The sequence below is a fragment of the Canis lupus genome, chromosome 27 (genome assembly GCF_048164855.1).
Source record: "Canis lupus baileyi chromosome 27, mCanLup2.hap1, whole genome shotgun sequence".
Classification (NCBI taxonomy): Eukaryota; Metazoa; Chordata; class Mammalia; order Carnivora; family Canidae; genus Canis; species Canis lupus.
Genome location: NC_132864.1, coordinates 28,069,867 through 28,090,525, shown reverse-complemented (window position 1 = coordinate 28,090,525; position 20,659 = coordinate 28,069,867). Strand labels below are relative to the sequence as shown.

General features: G+C 42.5%; 1 protein-coding gene across 3 annotated transcripts in view; it reads left to right on the top strand.

Annotated features, from left to right (window-relative positions):
• Positions 1-20,659, top strand: part of TTC28 (tetratricopeptide repeat domain 28) — a 625,508-nt gene that overhangs the window by 491,489 nt on the left and 113,360 nt on the right. For all 3 annotated transcript variants that reach the window (XM_072803063.1, XM_072803062.1, XM_072803064.1), the window contains 2 exons: positions 15,734-17,075; positions 18,364-18,887. In XM_072803063.1, the coding sequence (XP_072659164.1) occupies positions 15,734-17,075; positions 18,364-18,887 (1,866 nt within the window). The remainder of the gene's footprint in view (positions 1-15,733; positions 17,076-18,363; positions 18,888-20,659) is intronic.

Genomic DNA, 20,659 nt, shown 5'->3' with positions numbered 1-20,659 from the left:
ATTTTCATGCCTATACAGACTACCCTAAGTTGTGATTGTGCCTCCCATCCAGGTGTGAGCAGGCACCTTGTGTTCATCATCTCTTATCCCTGATACACACTGTGGCACTACAGTAAATGTTTGCTGAAAGAATGATAAAGGCAGTTTAGCAAATTAGGTCCAGGCCAACAGAGATGAATAAATCAAGTTATTTTTCATTCTGGAGGGCTCTCAGGACCTGATCCTAAAGAGATGAGATAGGAAACAGGTACATACTAACAGTAACCAGCTGTCTGACTTTGAGTAGGTTGCTCTCTTCTTTGTACTTCAATTTCTCCATCTGGAAAATGAATGATTAATAACCTCACATCCCTCCGAGTAATACTAGAAAGATAAAGGGAAGAGAGAGATGTGAGCATAGTGAGCTCTTTGGAGGCAAGATCTATGTACCACTCAGTCATCATAATTGCCACTGCTATTATTTCTCTAGGGTGTGCAATGTATTCATTTTACTCTTTTGAAGAACACAAAGGAGAGCTAGCTGTAGTGGAGGATTCATACTGGTGAGACATGGAGGATGAGGCTGGATTTAGAATCCATTCAGTTTAGAATCCATCTTTTCAATATTGGGGAACCTATAGGACTTTGTCCTAAAGAACTACCTTCCCCCACCCCACCCAAGTTGATGAAGCAAAAGCTGGAGACAACTAGGGACCCATGGCCAGATATCAGGTGAGCAACCTAGAGATGACTTAGAAATCACTGGGCATAGGTAGTACCTCCCCAAATTCCACCTTTTCTACCTAGATCCTGCTCACAGAAGCACTGGTTTATTGCCTAGATGCCATTAAATGCTATCAAACATACTGGTTAAGAACTTGAACCTTAGACTGCCTGGATTCAAATTCCAGCTTGCTACTTTCTAGTTGTGTGACCTTTGGCAAATTCCTTAACCCCTCTATGACTTATCTAGAATGTGAGGATAATTATAGTACTTAACTCATATGCTCTTGTGAGAGTTATATTAACACATATAAAATACCTAGAATGGTGCCTGGCATATAGTAAGTTCTCAATAATTTTAACTATTAAAATGGCCATTACTATATACTAGGATTGAGCTAGACACTATCTTTATCATCCTTCTGTAATATAACTATAGCTCCGAGACCAGGATTTGGCCTAAACCCAAGCCATGGAGAATGGGGCCAAATCTCACTGGAGCACAGACCATGTACTTTATTTATCAGTAAACATTAGATACAAACTTGCTTTATTTGAAGGTCAAACAGGAACAAAAATAGAGTTAAATGGAAAATTGCTACAGAATAAGGGAGAGGCAATGTTGATTCTCAGAATTTTAAAGTGGACCTTTAAAATTTTTACTGTAGGTATTAAGATAAAAGTTTATACATGTTTGGCATCCTTCATAGATCCAAAAAGACACAAAATAGTGAGTAGGAAATCATAAGGAGAATGCAGGCTGAGGTGGAAGAGAAAGGGTCAGATGGAAAGGAAGATGGATTATAGATGAAAGAGTTGCAAGGGACCTAACAGTCAAATCTGCAGTAAAGGTAGACTTGAGTGTAACTGAGTCAGTGATGTGGAGAATAAACTCTACTGGAATATAGAGGAAAAGAACAAAGATGAAGACAAGAACTAGGAGGTATTAGCATATAGCTTGAGGGTCTTCTTTTTCTCATCTCATTCCCACATTTCAATTGGTTGGCATGTTGGAAGGTGGCCTCAACTGCTAAGAGAAATTTGAACCAGCTGTGTTTCTGTCAACTGCCGTTCTTGGGCTTCTTGACCAATACCAGAAAACGCATTTCTCTTACTACATCCTTCACCTCCGATCTCAAATAGAATCTCTTGTCGAGTGTGATACCCCTGAAAGCCTTCACTGATGTACTTCTGGCTCAGCACTTCCTAAGAATGGCTTAGTTACTTTTACATTGTGAAAACACTGTCAGAATAGTTACTGAACTGAAAATGTTCTTTTATTCTATAAAGCAGAGCTTAGAGAGCAACATAATGGCCATTTTCATTACCAAGAAACTTGAGAAATTATTGTCTACACCCCTTAAACCCATATTAAATGACCTAATTTTAAACAAAGATCTAACAGTAGATATCTGACATTAAAATCCTTTTTATTATTATCTTCCTGTAAAGATCTAGTCTTGTTTTAATTATCTTTAAAAATCAGTACATGTAATATGATCTCAATAATATAACCTAAACAATCGACACCAACACAAAAACAGATTGTCAGGAACTATACGAGGGTGTTAGCAATGATTATTTCAGACAGTCACAAAGTAAGATAGAATTTTTCTGTATTTCATATTTTTCTACATTGGATATGGTAATAGCAATCCTTGGCTAAGAAATAGGAAATCTGATTTAAATGACTTAAACAAGTAGGGGCTCATTTTTCTCACAAAACAGTAAGTGTGAGGTATCTGACATTGGTTCAGAGGTGAAGGATGATAGAGCCTATTACTCTGCAATTAATTCTTTTGGCCTTTACTCATGCTAGTCCTTTATTCTAGTCCTCATGGTCACATGGTGGCTGATGTAGCTCCAGGCATCGTGACTTGTTCAAATCAGCAGAAGCAGGGCATGCTAAGCCAGTTGCTTCTGTATCCTTTTACTTATTTCAGAGAAGCAAAAGCTTTTTCTAAAACACCAGTACGCTTATACTTTTGTCTGCTGACCACAGTAGTGTCACTTGACCAATCCTAACTGCAAGGGAGATTCAGAAAATGAATATTTAGCTTTCCAGCCCCATAGCCAGAGGCAGCTAGGGAGAATGGAGGAAGTTGAAAATGAGTGTTGGGTGAGCCAAATTTTGCTGTCGTCCAGAAGCATTTTTTTAAAATGTGTATTATTTTTACAATCGAAAAAATATTTTTGAGATTATTATGTTCAGTTTTGATCATTATAGAATCTCAATAATGTAAAAATATGCACACCAAAAGGACAAAAAGAAAACCCAGTCTGCTCTGGATCTTGACACTAATAGTATTCTGCATTAATGTTCCTGTATGTAATCAGAAGGGGGAGAGATTGGGTGGCTCTTTTATTTATATGTATGTGGAAGAAGTGGTTGGCCAGAGATAGAAGTGTAGATGGACAGCTGACTGCTCTGGCCAGATAGACAGACAGAGACCCACCCCTTCCTGATGTAGCAGGGCGGAGATATGTCAAGAACTAACAAATGTTCTGGGAAGCCCGAGTTTCAGTGATTTCTACAGGTTCTTTTCCTGTGAGTCTACAATTTGAATAAAGGAGGTAAATGGGGTTTCAGATTTAAAGCAGTTCACAAGAGCTTTCTAGTAAGACATGTTTAAATATCATCTCTGATATGCACGAGTGAGCCAGCCTCAGGAGCCTCTAATTTCCTAAGTAAATCCCTCTCAATTAAGCAGAAAGGGAAGAAAAACTGAAAGCAGTAAATGGATCACAATTTTAATCCTATCTTGCTCTTTTCCACGTTTTTGAAATTGCCCTCACCAAAAGCCCATGTACTAATAGAAAAATGAGCAGAATATATGAATCACTTGTTTTGATAGCATTATGCTTAATCTAGCTAGAACACTTCACACAATCATGGAGTTTGAGTTTCCTATCCAGTGTGAATTTTTAAAATGAAGCTTTTCAGACCCGATTGCCTTGGGAAAGCAGATTTTATAATTTGCTCTCCAGCCTGGCTGGAAAATCCATCTGTCTTTGCAATTGAATTTGCAAAGTGAAATCATTTTTGAAGGGCTGTTCTTTTGGCCAGCTCTTCTGCTGCTCCTCCCTTTCCCTGTCTGTTTCCAGGACTCCCTGTTGGTCTGGGCACACCATGCCATCCTCTCATCCTCTCTGGGCCAATGGAATTATGCATCCCTGGGGGATGGGCTTTGTCCTCACCCCAGATGGCACAGCTGAATTCTGCAGCAGTTGCTGCCTCAGACCCTCAGAGGGGCAAAATAATTCCAGGGAAAAGTGCTGGGCTGATGGGCGTTGGGCTCAGGTGAGTTTAGGTCCTAGGTGTGTTAACTTAGTGAGAATGTGTCTTTTGTGAATGTCTTCAAAAGCAGACCTAGCCACCCTGCTTTTGTCCTTCAGTCAAATAAGTTAATAGAGGCCTGAGGATTTTGAAAACTCACGAATGCCATGAAGCATTTTATTGAATTCTGCTCAAGAATTCAACAAATATTTTTGGAAACAGAGTTTTAGGTTACCTGAGGTATATCCAGTAAGCAGTTAGATTTAAGAGACTAATGTTTAAAAGAGAATTCTGAGCTGGAAATTGCATGTTTGGGAGTCACATGGTTGGTCCTTGGTGTCAGGTATTGAATGAGCTCACAAAGGAGAATTTTGTGTATTATTGTGTATTAAGTGCTGTTACTATTTTTATTATTTAATAAGGGCTCTCCTCTCCCTTATTAATTATCATAATGAAATTAGGAGGAAGCTCATATATAGGTGTCTTTTAGTTTTTAATCAATTAATTATTTTTAAGTAGGTTCCATGCAGGCCTGCCAATGCAGGGTTTGAACTCAAGACCCTAAGATTAAGACCTGAGCTGATGGGACGTCTGGGTGGCTCATTGCTTGGGTGCCTGCCTTCTGCCCAGGGCATGATCCTGGAGTCCCAGGATCAAGTCCCATGTCAGGCTCCCTGCATGGAGCCTGCTTCTCCCTCTGCCTGTGTCCCTGCCTCTGTCTCAGTCTGTGTCTCTCATGAATAAATAAATAAAATCTTTAAAAAAAAAAAAAAAGACCTGAGCCGAGATCAAGAGGCAAATGCTTAACCAATTGAGCCACCCAGGTGCTTCTGGGGTTTATTTATTTTATAACTTTTTATTTTATTTTTTTTAAATAAAAACCACAGTGTGGTCTCCTGTCATTTGAGGGTATGATAGTTCTTCATTATGTAGGACTTCTCCCACATTGTGCAGGACTTTTCCCACATGATGCAGGCTGTTTGATACCCCTGGCCCCACTCATAGTCTCCCAGTGTGGGCTCCAAGATATTGTGACCCAAAAATGTCCCACTTCATTTTCAAATGTCTTTGACGGAGAGTCTCCTCTCCTACAGGCACACCCTGAGACCCTTAAGGAAACGGGCCCCATTCTCATGTCATGTGAAAGGCTGGCTATAATATTCTCGGAGCCCATAATTTTGCATCCCCCTTGAATGGCATAAGCTGTTACTGAGTTCACTTTGGAAATATGATGGCATCTAAGAGTTAGAATGAATTACACTCTATAGTAAAATAATGGTAGAGGGAGTGGCATATTTTGATTTTGTTACTTATAATATCGAGGACTATAATAACTGCAGCAGTATGGAATAATCCCACCCCTAGAAAATGGAGTATCATACCTTGGCATTCAGTTTTATCTGATCTTCATAATTGTCACCTGAGATAAGTGAAGACTAGAGGCCAGGAAAAGTAGTTCTTTCCTAAGGGAATGAGACAGTGAAGTGGTAGAGCCAGAAATAGGGAGATTCCAATTCTGGTCACAGCGCCTTTCCACCGTAAATCACTATCTCCCAAGTAACTGGCACTTCTAGGTTATGCAAACTGGTAGAATAAGGCCCACAACAAACAGCAGCAAAGTCGAGAAATGGCAGCCTAAATGGGTGGGGAGGTTACCATGGCACAGTCAGTTGAGCATGCAACAGGCGTAAATACATTTTTGCTTGCTTGCTTATCTATAACTTGTTTCATCCCATAAAGGATTTTACTTAGCTTATTATATCAAATGATGATACTATAGAAATATAAAACTAAGATCAGGGAAATACAATTAAACTAGGAAACCAAGATCAGGGAAAAGAATCCAAACATATAGCCCATAGAGGCTAACATGGTTGTTATATTAGAGTTTCATATTTAAGTGAGAGCTTCCTTGTGGCCAAAACGAAAAAATAAATACATAATTCTTATTACCCAAAAGGTGAGAACATAGAATTCCTTAGGGGAAGGAAAGCTGAATTCTAAAAGAAATTTCTCAAGAGACATTTTATATATGGAATTATGGTAACAAAATTTATAGTGTAAAATTTTAGCAGCAAAGAGTATAATAGATTTCAATGTGCTTTTTCTAATAACAAACTTGAATAAAAAAATCAACTAACCCAAGGGCAATAAGATTAAACCTAGTTCACTGAAGCCTGGTCAGGATGATGGGTTCAAGTTTTTGTTTTTGTTTTGTTTTTGTTTTGTTTTGTTTTGTTTTGTTTTCAAGTTTATAGCTTCTAGCAGTTTCATTTGATTCAGGGCCAGAATTCAGGATATCCAGAGGTGTGGATGACTCAGAAGCCCCTCAGACTCTCTCTTCTGACAGACTTTGTTAGGACAATTTAAAATTATAGGTTATGATGAGGGTGCAGAGCATTGATATTGGATGGTATGTCCATGAGGATGTGCTAGGGGCTGGCGCAATAACAACAGCCCATCTTTGTGGTCCAAAGCAATAGAATATTATATTCATACCCACAGGTTCACATAACACTTAAGACACCTCACTAATCCAGGCACCCCAGGGCTCTGTCTTCCTGTAGCAGCACTATCTGGAACACATAGCTCCTACAGTCAATCAGGCAGAGGAAGAGAGAGCATGGAATATTGTACTCCAGCTCTTACATGCTTCTGTCTGGAAGGAAAACATCACACTGCTCCTCACATTCCATTGGGCAAAACGAGTCACTTGGCCACACCTAACTTCTGTTGAGCACAAAGTAGACATCTGGATGTAGAAGAGAACCAGAGTAGGGAACATTAGTAAAGTCTACCACAGATGGGGGAGAAAGGCAGTCCAAACTAAGCAAATAGGGTGAGAAAGTTAGGCATACAAGGCAGGGTGGGACTGAGCAGAAGGGCCAGTGGGGCTCCTGCTTGGCTGGCATAGCATAAGGGAGCACAGGGCAGGAATGGCTGGTTTGGCACTGGATCCGCAAAGTTTATAAATGCCATTTTAATTGGCCCACACTTTACTTTGCTGGCCAGAGGGACTCAGAAGGTGTTCCAGAGAGGTGGGACAGGTCCAGTTTTTAGAGGCTCAGCTCGAGGAAGAAAGCAGAAGCAGTTATCTCTGCATTTCAGTGATTCAACCCCCGACCTTGAAACAAAAGAAATGTTTGTTTTGTATTGAAACTAACTCCCTGTAATGTTCTCTGCATTGTTAACTTATGAGGGTGCCTCCCTCCTCTTATTGTGATCCAGAATGAAAACCAGCCACACTTTGCCTTCTCCAAACAGTGACTAATGGCAGGGCTTGGCCAGGCAGGCCCAGGGTATTTTTCATTCTGCTCTGGGCTTCCCACCAAGTTCTCTCACAGTGGCCTGGCCACAGCCGTTAGGGATGATTGTGCCTAGCACTTCCTACCTCATCATCCATCTCAGGAGCACCCCTCTCCAGCCACCTCCTTTTTAATAGGTTTAATTATTACTTCCCCTACTTCACGGCACAATTAATCTTCCCCGCTGCCTCAGGATTTACAGCCGAACAGGCCCCAGGAATTCCTGAGCTATTCACCTGCAGTCTTGGTTTTTAACTTTCCGAGGTAAGGAGGAAGTAGGGCCATGTATGAAAGCTCCAGTGAGCTCCAGGCTGGCTTCTTGACACTGTCATTCAGTCTACGCCTTTGGGAGGGTGACAAGAGCGGGCTACAGAGGAACCAGCTGTGCCCCTGTTCAGCCTCAGGAGAGCCTTGAGAGCCAGGGATTGAGCAGATAGGGCCTCTCTGCTTCTCTTTCAGCTGCATTCTATTTCCTCTAAGTTTGGTTAGAAGAGGAAGAAGTTATAAGGTTCTAATACACAGCATGGTGGCTATTGTATACTTGAAATTTGCTAACAGAATAGATCTTAAGTGATGGATGTATTAATCAACTTGATTGTGATAATGATTTCACAATGAATAGTATATCAGAGCATCACATTATATACCTTAAATATATACAATTTTGTCAATTATACATCAATAAAGTGAGGAGAAGGAAAAGACAGGTAGTTTCCAGTGAAGTCTGTCTGTGGGAGGCAGAGGTGGCGTGTACAGAGATTTCCTCAACCTTCATATAGTGGGCTCCTCAGGACTGAAACAGAAGGGGAGGGCAGTTGGTATCTGGGACAGAAGTGTCACTGAACTCTCAAATGTCACGGAAGACATCTCAAATTGCTGTTGAAGCAAAAGAAGATAATAGGCCCTTAACTTCACTTACCCTTTGGATGAACAGGAAGAGCCTGGTGGGTTGGGTAGAAAAAGTAGACAGATATAATTAAGATAAATGAAGCTAGAAGAGACACGTGATGGCCCAAGAGTTCTCCAGAGGTGATGCCCACACGAATGATTACATCTGCCTCCTCCTTCTGCATTCTTACATCTCTTAGGATTTCCTGGTCTCTAATGTATACTTCTCTGCCCTAGATAAAAATTTAGCCGGGCCAGCAATCTGTTCTTATATAGCTGCCACAAGATTGGTTTGCCACAACACTATGCTAACATTTAATATAGAAGAGGTGGGTCCAAAATCATTACCACCTTTTACTGAAGGCATTCCAGCTTCATTCCAGAAGGGGAGCAGGTGAAAGAGCATGGACTCCTGAGTCAGAAGAACCTAGGGTCTGAAATCAGTTCTACCACTTGGAGCTGTATGGCCTGAGTAGCTCTTTGAACCTTCTGGGTTTCTGAGACTGCAGTAGTGATCTCACAGGATTGTTTGAAGTGTTCATGAGATGATCAAGTATGGGGCCAGGCACAGGTTTTCAGGAAAAACTTACCTACTATGAAGATGCTTGTAGCTGAAATCACATGGTAAGTAATTTTGGAATTATCTACATTTAAAAATTTGTGTACCTTTGCTGTCCTCCACTTGCAAAACTAATGAGCTTGTCTTCAGTCTCACAAATAGTGACCTGAAAATGAGGTAAAACATCCAGTTGGTTGCATTTCTAACACAGAGCACTTTGCTCTCATGCCTTTGATGTCAGCCATCTGTTTACTAAGCAGGTCTGGCCCCTTGTCCCTGCTCCATGCCTTGGGATATTTTAGGTACAATGTGGAAAAACTCTACGTGGCAACTTGAGAGGGAGAGGATCTGGGGAACTTGAAGAGCTGCAATAATGGGTGACCCTGAGAAAACTGGGACCACTCCTCCTGATGAGGAGGAGGATATTGGAAGGAGCAGCTGAAATACATAGTGCTGTTTCTGTGGAGCCTGTTTTTCAGCTCTTCTCACCATGCCTCCCATCCTGCCTGTTTGATAGAAAAATATCATCCTATCCTTTAAGAGCCTTTGAAATTAAAGGTAAAATTAAATATTGTGACTATAAAGAAATTGAATCAATAGGATGTGGTACTACGTTGCTCTCTCAGTCCTCCCAGCCTGAGAAGGACAAGGAGGCTGCTATACCTGTACATGCTGGTGACCAGCTGATTTTTTTTTTTTTTTTTTTTTTTACCCTCCTGAGGTCCCAAAGACAGAAAAAGGAACTTAAATTATCCACATCAGGACTTAGCTATGAGGAAGTTTCCTGATCCAAAAGGAACTACAGAAAAATATGCCATACAGATCTCTCGGCATATCTTGATAATTTGATTTAATTTTCTTTTATGGAATGTTTCACACACACATGTACGCAGAAGGAAGAGTATAATGAACCCCCATGTACTCATAACCCAGTCACCAAATTTTGCTAAAAAACAACTTTGCTAGTCTTGTTTCATCTATTTTCATAAACACTCCCATGCACACACACACACACGCTAACATTTCCCCCCTGCTAGAGTGTTTTTTAAAACAAACCATAGAAAAAAAAACAAAACAAAAAAAAAACAAACCATAGACACCATGTTGTTTCATCTGTAAATACTTCTGGATGTATTTCTAACAGATGAGAACTTTTAGCAAAGCTTCTGTCCCATGTCATATCTAGGAGACTAATATTAACAGTTCCTTTATGCCTCCTACTTATCTTGAAAGTAGATGGGCTGGTACAGCTGAGGACATGTCGGTCAAGAGTGCCTCCTTCAGCTCTGCCACAACCTCACTTCCTCTCACTGAGCCTGGGCCACAACATTTATAAAGTGAACCTGTAGGAGGGCCTCTTCCAGCTCTCACAGCTCATATCTGCTGAGAATAGCTGGGGCTTTTGCTAGGCCGGGTTAGAAGCCAACCTGTTAGAAAGCAGTGGGAAAGAACAGATGAGCTCTTAAAGCCCCATTTTGATCATGTACTATTAATAATCAGAGCAATAATATTTTTAGTAAATGAGAAGAGTGCTTCCACTGTTTGTGGAGGTACACTGAGGCCCTACTTTCAGAGAATTCTCAAGAGAAAAGGCAGCCAAAAGTCACTGCTGAAATGCCAAATGTTCTGATTTCAGTAGAAATTCTGCTTGGTGCATCCTGTTCACACCTCCCTTGGTCTTTGCCGGTAATGGTTAATAATAAAAAGCAAACTGAGTGAGCATTTACTATGTCGCAGGCACTTGTTCTGGCTCCTCATAAGCATGATCCCTCACAACAGTGTTTAAAATAGGGCCCTCATGACAATGTTTAAAATAGGTATTAGTATTCCCAGGCAGTGACCATTCCTGTCACCAAGGTGGAGGCCCACCGTGGTGATGTATAAATCCATATCCATGTGTCCTTTCTCCACACACCCTTGTGGGAACTCGGCTTTGTGAGGATCTTCTGCCCCACTAATCTTCATTTAATCCCCCTCCCTGCAGCATGTTGTCACCTAGCACACCCCTGCTGACAGGCTCTCTGTAAGTCTTCATCTGAGTGACGGCCCTGGAAAATCAAGCTGTGGTCTCGAAAGGGAAGGAGGATCTGCAGATTATCTCCTCAGCATGTGCAATCACTCTGCTGGCAGTTCTCAGGGCCGCTTTTATGTTGCTTCAACAAAGAGAACGGCTGCCAAGAGTGTGTAATGTTCTGTTCGGAACTCTCCAGGCTGGCAGAGGCTGGGACAGTAGAGACACGAGGTGGATGAAAAAATCCCCATCTCAGCCAGGCCCATTGCCTCCTACCCTTGCCTGTGTCCGGAAGTCTTTGTTTTTGAAAATCTTCCTGATTCTTTTTAGAGCCTTGGAAGTGTCAGATGCAGAAGAAGGGGAGGCGGAAGGGGAGTGCACAGGCAAGCTGGCTGGGGGTCAGATCACTTTGCTATCACCAGCAGGCAGTTTCTTTCATAACTCATTGAACCCTGGGTAGCCATTATCATCCCAACTGCTCCCTATTAACTAGGCCAGACTCTTGAGGCCATGAGAGGAAATATGGAATTCCTTTTCCTTTCTGTCACTCTCTAAATGCTGCTCATACCATGTTCAGATAGCAGTGCTTATTGATAGACACCATTATGTTTCTCATACCATTTCTTTGAGAGGATATAAACTGACCTTAATAAGAAAAGAAAAACAGCTCAAAAAGTTTTCAGGTAGAAAAGAAAAGTAGGGGCACCTGGGTGGCTCAGTCAGTATCTCAAGGTCGTGAGGTTGACTCCTGCATCCAGCTCTGCACTGGACATGGAGTCTGCTTCAGATTCTCTCTCTCCCTCTGCCCCTCTCTCCACCCCCCTGCTCACGTGTGCACATGCTTGCTCTCTCTCTCTCTCTCTCTCTCTCTCTCTCTCTCTCTCTATATATATATATATATATATATAAAGAAAAGAAAGAAAGGCTCAGAGACATAAAGTGACTCTCTCTTTCTCTCTAAAAGGAAAGAAGGAGAAAAGGCACAGAAATATAAAGTGACTATCTCTAAAGTACCCAGCTGAACGAGGTGAGAGCCAGGCTTGTAAAACGGAACTGCTGTCTTAAAGTTCTGTGCCTTTTCTGTGATAGTATGCTTTCCAGATACTTAGCCAGTTTCCTATAGGATGATGTACAAGTGGGGAGGGTGGGGTGTAGCAAGAAAGACTTGTGTCCTCGGTGGAAGGGAGTATGAAAACACCTGAGCTTCCTCCATTACCTTCTCTGAAGGTCTCACACTGCTTTTTTCTTCTTAACATAATCCTGGAAACCAATTAATGATCATATTGACTTAAAAAAAAAAAAACATTGCAAAGAAATCTAAAAGCTGTGAGGGGAAAAAAATCAATGCGAAGGTATTGCTGTGGGAGAACGTGCTCAGAGGGAGATTTGAGCTCTCCTGCTGCTCCTACCGCCCCCTCAAGCTCTGGCTCTGTTCCTAACTGCGGACCCTTGTCTGGGAAGATATTTTCCCTTTCATTTTAGAAACACAGAAAGTGAGGACAGAGGGAGCAAGTGATTCATTTCCTTGAAGGATTCCTGGAAATTTGAAGTCTAAAAATTTTGTCTTTACATAAAAGGAGTTTAGGGATACAGGCCAAATTCAGGTCTTTAGAATTGAAATGTTTGTCACTAATAATTTTTCACCATTAATGGGGTTCTAGGTGATGCTAAGATATTGCCTCTTGGATAGCATAATTTCTAACCCTGAGACAGGTTCTGAAAAACCCGATCCTTCCAGTAAGGGTACTGGTGACATCTCCAACCCAGGGAAGTGACTGGACCCAATCCCTAGGAATATTTTTTTTTAAGTGCCTAGGAATATTATTTTGCTTTTTGGATCAGCGTTTTAAAAATACTTTCAGTAATTTTGAAACCAAATGCATTCATTTTAGAAAAAAACCCTACTTAAAATACAGAAAAGCAAAATGAAAAAAACTATAGTTCCACCACCCAAAGATTACTACTGTTAATATTTAATGAAATTCATTGCTGTATATAGACATATAAATGTAAACACACGTGTATATACACCCATTGTTTTTTATTACAATGTACTGTTTTGTGACCTTATATTCCCTAATATATTTTAATTTTTTTCCATGTCAATATATAATCTTCCACTTCACTGGGTTTTTTAATTAAATCATCCGTTCTTGGGCAAACTCAAAGGGTTTTTTTTTTCTTTCCTACTTCACCATTTTTAGTGACACTATGTTATTCTATTGCATAGAGGACCATGACTTATTAGTTATTTTTAAATTATGAGATACCTTACTCCTATAAGAAAATATCCAGAATAATTATGAGTTTGTTTAATCTCTATCACCTTGAGAATTCCCTGTTTTACAAACATATAGTAATTGCAGTGACTAACATTTGAATTCGTCTACAATTTATAGTGCACTTGCACATACCTGATTTCGTTTGATCCTCACTCCTGCCCTCTAAGATTGGCATTGGGATTATTCTTTTCCTGACTTTATAGATGAACTATGAAAAACTCAGAGAGTCTAAATGATTTATCCAGTACCCTGAGTTAACATCAAAAAGCTGGCTGGGCCCAGAGGTAAATGCAACTCCTGTGACAGGGCTGACCCCATCCCAGGCAGGGGAGGACATGGGGACAGAAGAGCAGCTGTGACATGCTCCCATTCTGCCCCCCTCACTTGAGTGTTTATCATGTGTGCTGACATTATTCGTTTCTTGACAGTCTCTCCCTTATGACCCTGCACACTCTCTGAGGGCAGACTTGTATCTTGTTTCTCTGTTACTGCTGCCCACCATGAGGCTTAGCACACAGTAAATCCTGGGGCAACATGGGAGGGAAGGTGTCACAGATAAGTGAATTGTGGGGCCTGGATTTTGACAGCTTTCTTTCTCAGCATGTTTATTTTTAGTTCAGACTTGTTACAAGAACCCATCTTGGTGTTTTGCATTTTTGTACTTCTGCAGGTTCAGGTCGCCACTACAAAGCTCACGCATTGGTTCATGGAAAAGTATGTTCAAATCCAAGCGCAAAGAGGAACCTGTTTGCATACTAAATTCTGTCCATCTTTTCCATCTCCCCCGCCCCCGCCCCACCCCCTTGCCCAGGATGAACCAGGCTCTCCTTAAAGGTGCCTCCCAAGTTACTTTGATGCTATCCTTACTTTGGAACCACTTTCTTTTATTCTTTTTTAAGATTTTGTTTTATTTATTCATGAGAGAGAGAGAGAGAGAGAGAGAGAGAGAAAGATTGAGAGGCAGAGACAGACGGATAAGCAGGCCCAAAGCAGGGAGCCCGTTGCGGGACTCGATCCCAGGTCTCCAGGATCACGCCCTGGGCTTATGGCGGCGCTAGACCGCCGAGCCACTCGGGCTGCCCTGGAACCACTTTCTATTTTTTATATCAATGATAGATCTCATTTTGAACTGCTTGTAAAAACAATAGCTTAGCAGCTAGAGCATAGTTTATGAGGGTTGTTTAAAGTGCTATTATTTTTTAAAAGATTTTATTTATCTATTAGAAAGAGAGAGCACCCAAACAAGGGGAGCAGGAGAAGCAGACTTCCCACTGAGCAAGGAGCCTGATGTGGCGCTTGATCCCAGGACCCCGGGATAATGACCCAAGCCAAAGGCAGACACCTAATCAACTGAGCCACCCAGGTGCCCCTAAAGTGCTATTATTATTGACTGTGAAAGCTGTAAAGCAGAATTACAAGAAATTTTGGAAGAAAAAAAATCACTCAAATCCTATCACCTCACAAGGTGACAGTTTCTATTTTTGCATAATCCCCCCGGAGGTCTTGTCCATGTGCACACATTTCTTTTCCTAGTTGTTGTCACAGGGAGCATGCGGTGTTTTTTCTGCTTTTTCCACGTATTATTGTAAGAACCTCCCCCCCCCCATTTTTCTACATAGACTTCATAGTTATCTTTTAATGACTGCATAATCCTCTATTGAGCTGATATACCAAAATGGACTGATACAGGTCCCCAGTGTTTGCCATTTAAGATGTTTCTGATTTCCCACTAATCTGTAATTCTGCAGTGAAGATTGGCATGCGAATAGCTTTTGCATTTGTCAGATGATTTCCTTAGAATATATTCCCAGGAGTAGGATTGCCAGGTCCTAGCAGGACTGTGTTTGTGGTTCTTGCCATTCTGCTTCTCTGCAGGCAGTTCCCGTTTATGTCCAGCAGTTCATGTGTTTACCAATTTCAGGGCAACCTCATCAGTATAGGGTACTGTTTAAATTTCTGTTTGCTAGTTTAGTTGAAATAAAATGGTACTTCAGGGTTGCTTTATTTTGCATTTCTTTGATTATTGAAAGAAATTAGCATTTTCCCCTGTGGTTATTACTCTTTGTATTTCTCGGCTGTGAATTGTCTGCTTCTGCTTACTGTTCTTTGCCTATTTCAGTAAATTGGGGGTTTGATTTTAATTTTTTTAAAAATCAGACCGAGTGAAATTTTTTTTTTAAGATTTTATTTATTTATTCATGAGAGACACACAGAGAGAGGCAGAGATATAGGCAGAGGAAGAAGCAGGCTCCCTGTGGGGAGCCCGATGCAGGACTGGACCTCAGGACCCTGGGATCATGACCTGAGCTGAAGGCAGATGCTCAACCACTGAGCCACCCAGGTGCCCCCGCCCCAGTGAAATCTTTGAAATCTTTATACACAACAGCTATTAGATTTTGTCATATAGATGTCACATATTTTCCAGTATTGGGTTTGCCTTTTAATTTTAGATATATATTTGAGTATAAAACTTCTTAATTTTGTAACCAAATCTGTGTATGTTTTTTTTTTTTTCTTCTGTTCTGCAAAGCTTAGAAAGCTATCATCCCTCTGGAGAGCTGATAAATATTTAATTCTACTTTCTGTTATTTTAAATTCTCTAATTCATCTAGATTGTATTTGAGTATAAATTGAGTTGCAAATTACATTTTTCCCCAAAATGCTGATCAGTTATTCTAATCTTTTTCGTTCCTTTATTCTCTTTCTCAGGAATCATACACCAGATGAAAGGTGATTATGATACTGCTCTGAAACTCCACAAGACCCACCTGTGTATCGCCCAGGAGCTGAGTGACTATGCTGCCCAGGGCCGTGCTTATGGGAACATGGGCAATGCTTACAACGCTCTGGGCATGTTCGACCAGGCTGTCAAGTACCACCGGCAAGAGCTGCAGATCTCCATGGAAGTGAATGACCGCGCCTCACAGGCATCCACACATGGCAATCTGGCTGTGGCTTACCAGGCCCTGGGTGCCCATGACCGGGCCCTGCAACATTATCAGAACCACCTGAACATTGCTCGGGAGCTTCGTGACATCCAGAGTGAGGCCCGGGCCCTCAGCAACCTGGGCAACTTCCACTGCTCTCGGGGGGAGTATGTCCAGGCTGCTCCATATTATGAACAGTACCTCCGGCTTGCTCCTGACCTCCAAGACATGGAAGGAGAAGGGAAGGTCTGCCATAATCTTGGCTATGCCCATTACTGCCTTGGAAATTACCAGGAGGCGGTAAAATACTATGAGCAGGATCTGGCACTGGCCAAAGACCTTCATGACAAATTGAGCCAGGCGAAAGCTTACTGCAACTTGGGCCTAGCATTCAAGGCTCTGTTGAATTTCAGCAAAGCTGAAGAGTGTCAAAAGTACCTATTGTCCTTAGCCCAGTCCCTGAATAATTCCCAGGCTAAATTTCGAGCCCTGGGGAACCTGGGTGATATATTCATCTGTAAAAAAGATATAAATGGTGCAATAAAATTCTATGAGCAGCAGCTGGGCTTAGCTCACCATGTAAAGGACAGAAGACTGGAAGCCAGTGCATATGCAGCCCTGGGCACAGCATACCGGATGATCCAGAAATATGACAAGGCCTTGGGTTATCACACACAGGAATTGGAGGTATATCAGGAGCTGAGTGACTTGCCGGGGGAGTGCAGAGCACATGGGCATCTGGCTGCTGTCTACATGGCCCTTGGGAAATATACAATGGCATTCAAGTGTTATGAAGAGCAGCTGGATCTGGGGCAAAAGTTGAAGGACCCTAGCCTGGAAGCCCAGGTCTATGGCAACATGGGAATCACAAAGATGAACATGAATGTGATGGAAGAAGCCATTGGCTACTTTGAGCAGCAGTTGGCCATGCTACAGCAGCTAAGTGGAAATGAGTCTGTGCTCGACAGGGGCCGGGCCTATGGCAATCTGGGGGATTGCTACGAGGCTCTGGGTGACTACGAGGAAGCTATCAAGTATTATGAACAGTATTTATCTGTTGCCCAGAGTCTGAATCGCATGCAAGACCAAGCCAAGGCTTACCGGGGCCTAGGAAATGGACACAGGTAAAAATGACAGAGGACAAATGTGGTTGATAACATACACAAAGAGCATTTGTGGCAGTGATGACAACTTAACATCTGCACAGCAGGTTGTTAACTACAAAGCATTTTCATACATATTTTATTTAGCTCCACCAATGATTTTGTGAATTTAGTGGGGATATTAATTATCCTTATGTTATGAAGGCAGAAACTAAGGCCCAGAGGAGTTAGGTCAATGTCCAAGATTACACAGATTAAAAAATTAAGGACAGCTGAGAGTCAAACCCAGGGCTGTCTGACCCCAAATGAAATGGTTTTTTGACTACAACATAATGATCAGGATAAAAGGGATAATGGGAATGGGAAAGGTAAATACATTAGTTCATCTGATGTCTTCTGAATGTCTCTCACATTATATGAATGTGTTTATTAATGCAACACCTATGCCCACCAATTATATGGACTCCCATTTTGTTGCTTTTAGGGAAAGCCACCTGAAGATGGCAGGAGTGAATTAATATATACTATCATCATCAAGCTAGGCACCTTGCAGAGATATCTTGCGTAACATTTATGGCAATTCTTTATTACTCTACACTAATTATGATCTGCTACGGGATGTAGGATTTACTATCATCCAGAAATGGAGGCTCAGGGAAAGAGATTCATATGCCCCACCCAACTGACTTGGTCTGCCATCCAAATCCATGCTCTTCCCAGTCTTATCATGTCATCTCTTAGCAGCACAAAAAGACACGCTGTTGGCCAAGGTGATGCTTTCCTTCTGTATATGGGGAACCCAAGAAGGTGTCTGTGTCTGCAGAATTTACAGCCCTTCCAGATCAGCAGGGGATTAGGGCTCCTGGAGTGGAGGAAGGGCAAGGGTCAAACTAAATCATCACCCACAGAGTGCTCTGAGAAGCTCAGGGTGAAAGATTTATAGCCATTGTAAAGTGATTTCAAAAACATAGTATAAGCGGTAGTGGAAATTGGGAGGCCCGAAGTACCAAACAGTTCACTTGCTATCATTGTGCCTATTAATATATTTTATGTTTCCTCTGGGGTGTATATCCCATTGAATCTCAAGCTCTTGGGAAGGTCACTAAGGGATGACTTTTGAATTGCTTTCCAGATTATGAAATTCCCCTGCATCTCACTCTAAGGGCACATGATAGATTTTAGCTAGAAGAGGAGTTAAGAGCTTCTATAGTAAGTGACAGTGACAAATGCTTTTCATTTTCTCAGGGGCTTTAGCATGTCTGCACCTGCACAAAATAATATCATTGCTTTTCTGTCTACATCCCCACAGGGCAATGGGGAGCTTGCAGCAAGCCCTTGTGTGCTTTGAAAAGAGGCTTGTGGTCGCCCATGAGCTCGGGGAGGCCTTTAATAAAGCCCAGGCCTATGGAGAGCTAGGAAGTCTACACAGCCAATTAGGGAATTACGAACAAGCCATTTCCTGCCTTGAACGCCAGCTGAACATTGCTAGAGAGATGAAAGACCGAGCCCTGGAAAGTGATGCGGCCTGTGGCCTAGGTGGTGTTTACCAGCAGATGGGGGAATATGATACAGCCCTGCAGTACCACCAGCTTGATCTGCAGATAGCAGAGGAAACCAACAACCCCACATGCCAGGGGCGAGCCTACGGGAACTTGGGCCTGACATATGAATCCCTGGGCACCTTTGAGAGGGCTGTAGTCTATCAGGAACAGCACTTGAGCATCGCTGCACAGATGAATGACTTGGTGGCCAAGACAGTGTCGTATAGTAGCCTCGGAAGGACCCATCATGCCTTGCAGAACTATTCCCAGGCGGTCATGTATTTACAGGAAGGTAAGTGAAAAGGTCTGGGGTGGTCTCTCCATATACTCTGAGATCGAGTTCAGAGTCTACTCAGAAGGAAGTATGCACAGTTTGAGCGGCCACTTCTGCTTGGAGTGAGGAGCTCAGAGGCCACATCATTAGTTCAACTCCAAAACCATGGTGCCCCCATTGGGTGTTCTTTTTGTTGTTGTTGTTAAAGATTTTATTTATTTATTCATGAAAGACACAGAGAGAGAAAGGCAGAGACACAGAGGGAGAAGCAGGCTCCACGCAGGGAGCCTAATGTGGGACTCAATCCCGGGTCCCCAGGATCACGCCCCGGGTCAAAGGCAGGCGCCAAACCATTGAGCCACCCAGGGATCCCTCATTGGGTGTTCTTAATAGTGCAAGGGCATTCCCTCCTCCAAAATGTGCTACCCAGGTTGTGGAACGCTGGCCGCCAGCTGCCCAGGGAGCTGATAACCTCCATGCCATTCAGTGCCCTCGCCCTTCAGACAGAATACATTCTCACATGAGAGGGATCAAGCAAGATTTAGTCACATAAAATTTCAGGACCCGAATCAGAGCAAAACACCCATCTTTTCCAAGCCCCATTGTCCTTCCTGAAAATGTCTAAACTCTTAACAAAACTGTAAAGAAGTCCATTTTGATGTTGCAGCTGAGATTTAATCCAGTTTGAAGGTGGCTTAAGTTGTCAACCAGGCTTCCTTCCCCGCGCAAACTGCCCCCAGTGCTTGAGCTGGGGCTATGGCGGTCTTGTTCCAGGCAGACCCTAATGTGACTACTGCTGCCTCTCCTTCATCCTCTTTTCCCTCCCCTCCCTTCCCCTCCACCCCGCGGGTGTCCTATGCTGTCAGGTCCTATGCAGCTACCTTAACCAGTCCTTAGATGCTTCCTTCCTCAGGAAGCACAAGTCTCACAGCAGCGTGCTGATCCTCCAACCCTTTACACTTCTACTCTGGGAAGCGCTTCCCCTCACAGGGGCACATTGCATCCTCCCATCCTGGGAGGGAAGAACGGCAGATATGATGTTCTTGGCTCACTAGTAAAAGGAAATAGTCACTGATTTCCAAACAAAAACCCCCATTTCTAGTTTCCAGGGGTCTTTGCATATATAGTTTATTTAATCAGATTTAATTCTCACAGTAACCTTCAGAGGTGTATCTTTATTCCTGTTTGTAGCCAAATGACCTGAGGCTCTGAGTACAGCAGCTTGGTCCTGTCCATCTGGTCGTTTCTTGGTGAAGTGGGGCCCAGCCTGAGTTTTCCTACCCCAGGAACTACACAAGTCCCTCTGTAGAGTTGTTTCTAAGCACAGAACAGGGCTGGAACAGTAATATATCCCCCGTTACTCCTGAGCCCCAGCTGGGAAGTCAGGAGGGAGGGAAGCAGGAAGCAAAGTGGAGAATGGGCCAGGAGCTGATGGTTTGCTGTCATCCTTTGTACAGACCAGGGATTGCTCTGGCCTGCAGGCTGAGAGGTTACTGAGAGGTTAGGAGCCACCTCCCAGACCTTATTTGGCTCTCACTCCATGGGAGCTCTGCCTCAATGCATTAAATATGAGAGTTGGCTTTTGGTTTCCTGAAACTTGTCTGTGGTAAAATTCCAACAGACTGGGGGCGATTTTCAGTCGAATTTGTGAAAACTATTAAATTCAGACCCAGCATATGACAACCTTTCAGCTGTGTTCTTTTGTACTTCCTGAAACATTGTTTCCATAAAGCAGCTGCTTTGCCTGAGACATTGTAACATAATTCTATATTTATGGAAAACTCTCAATT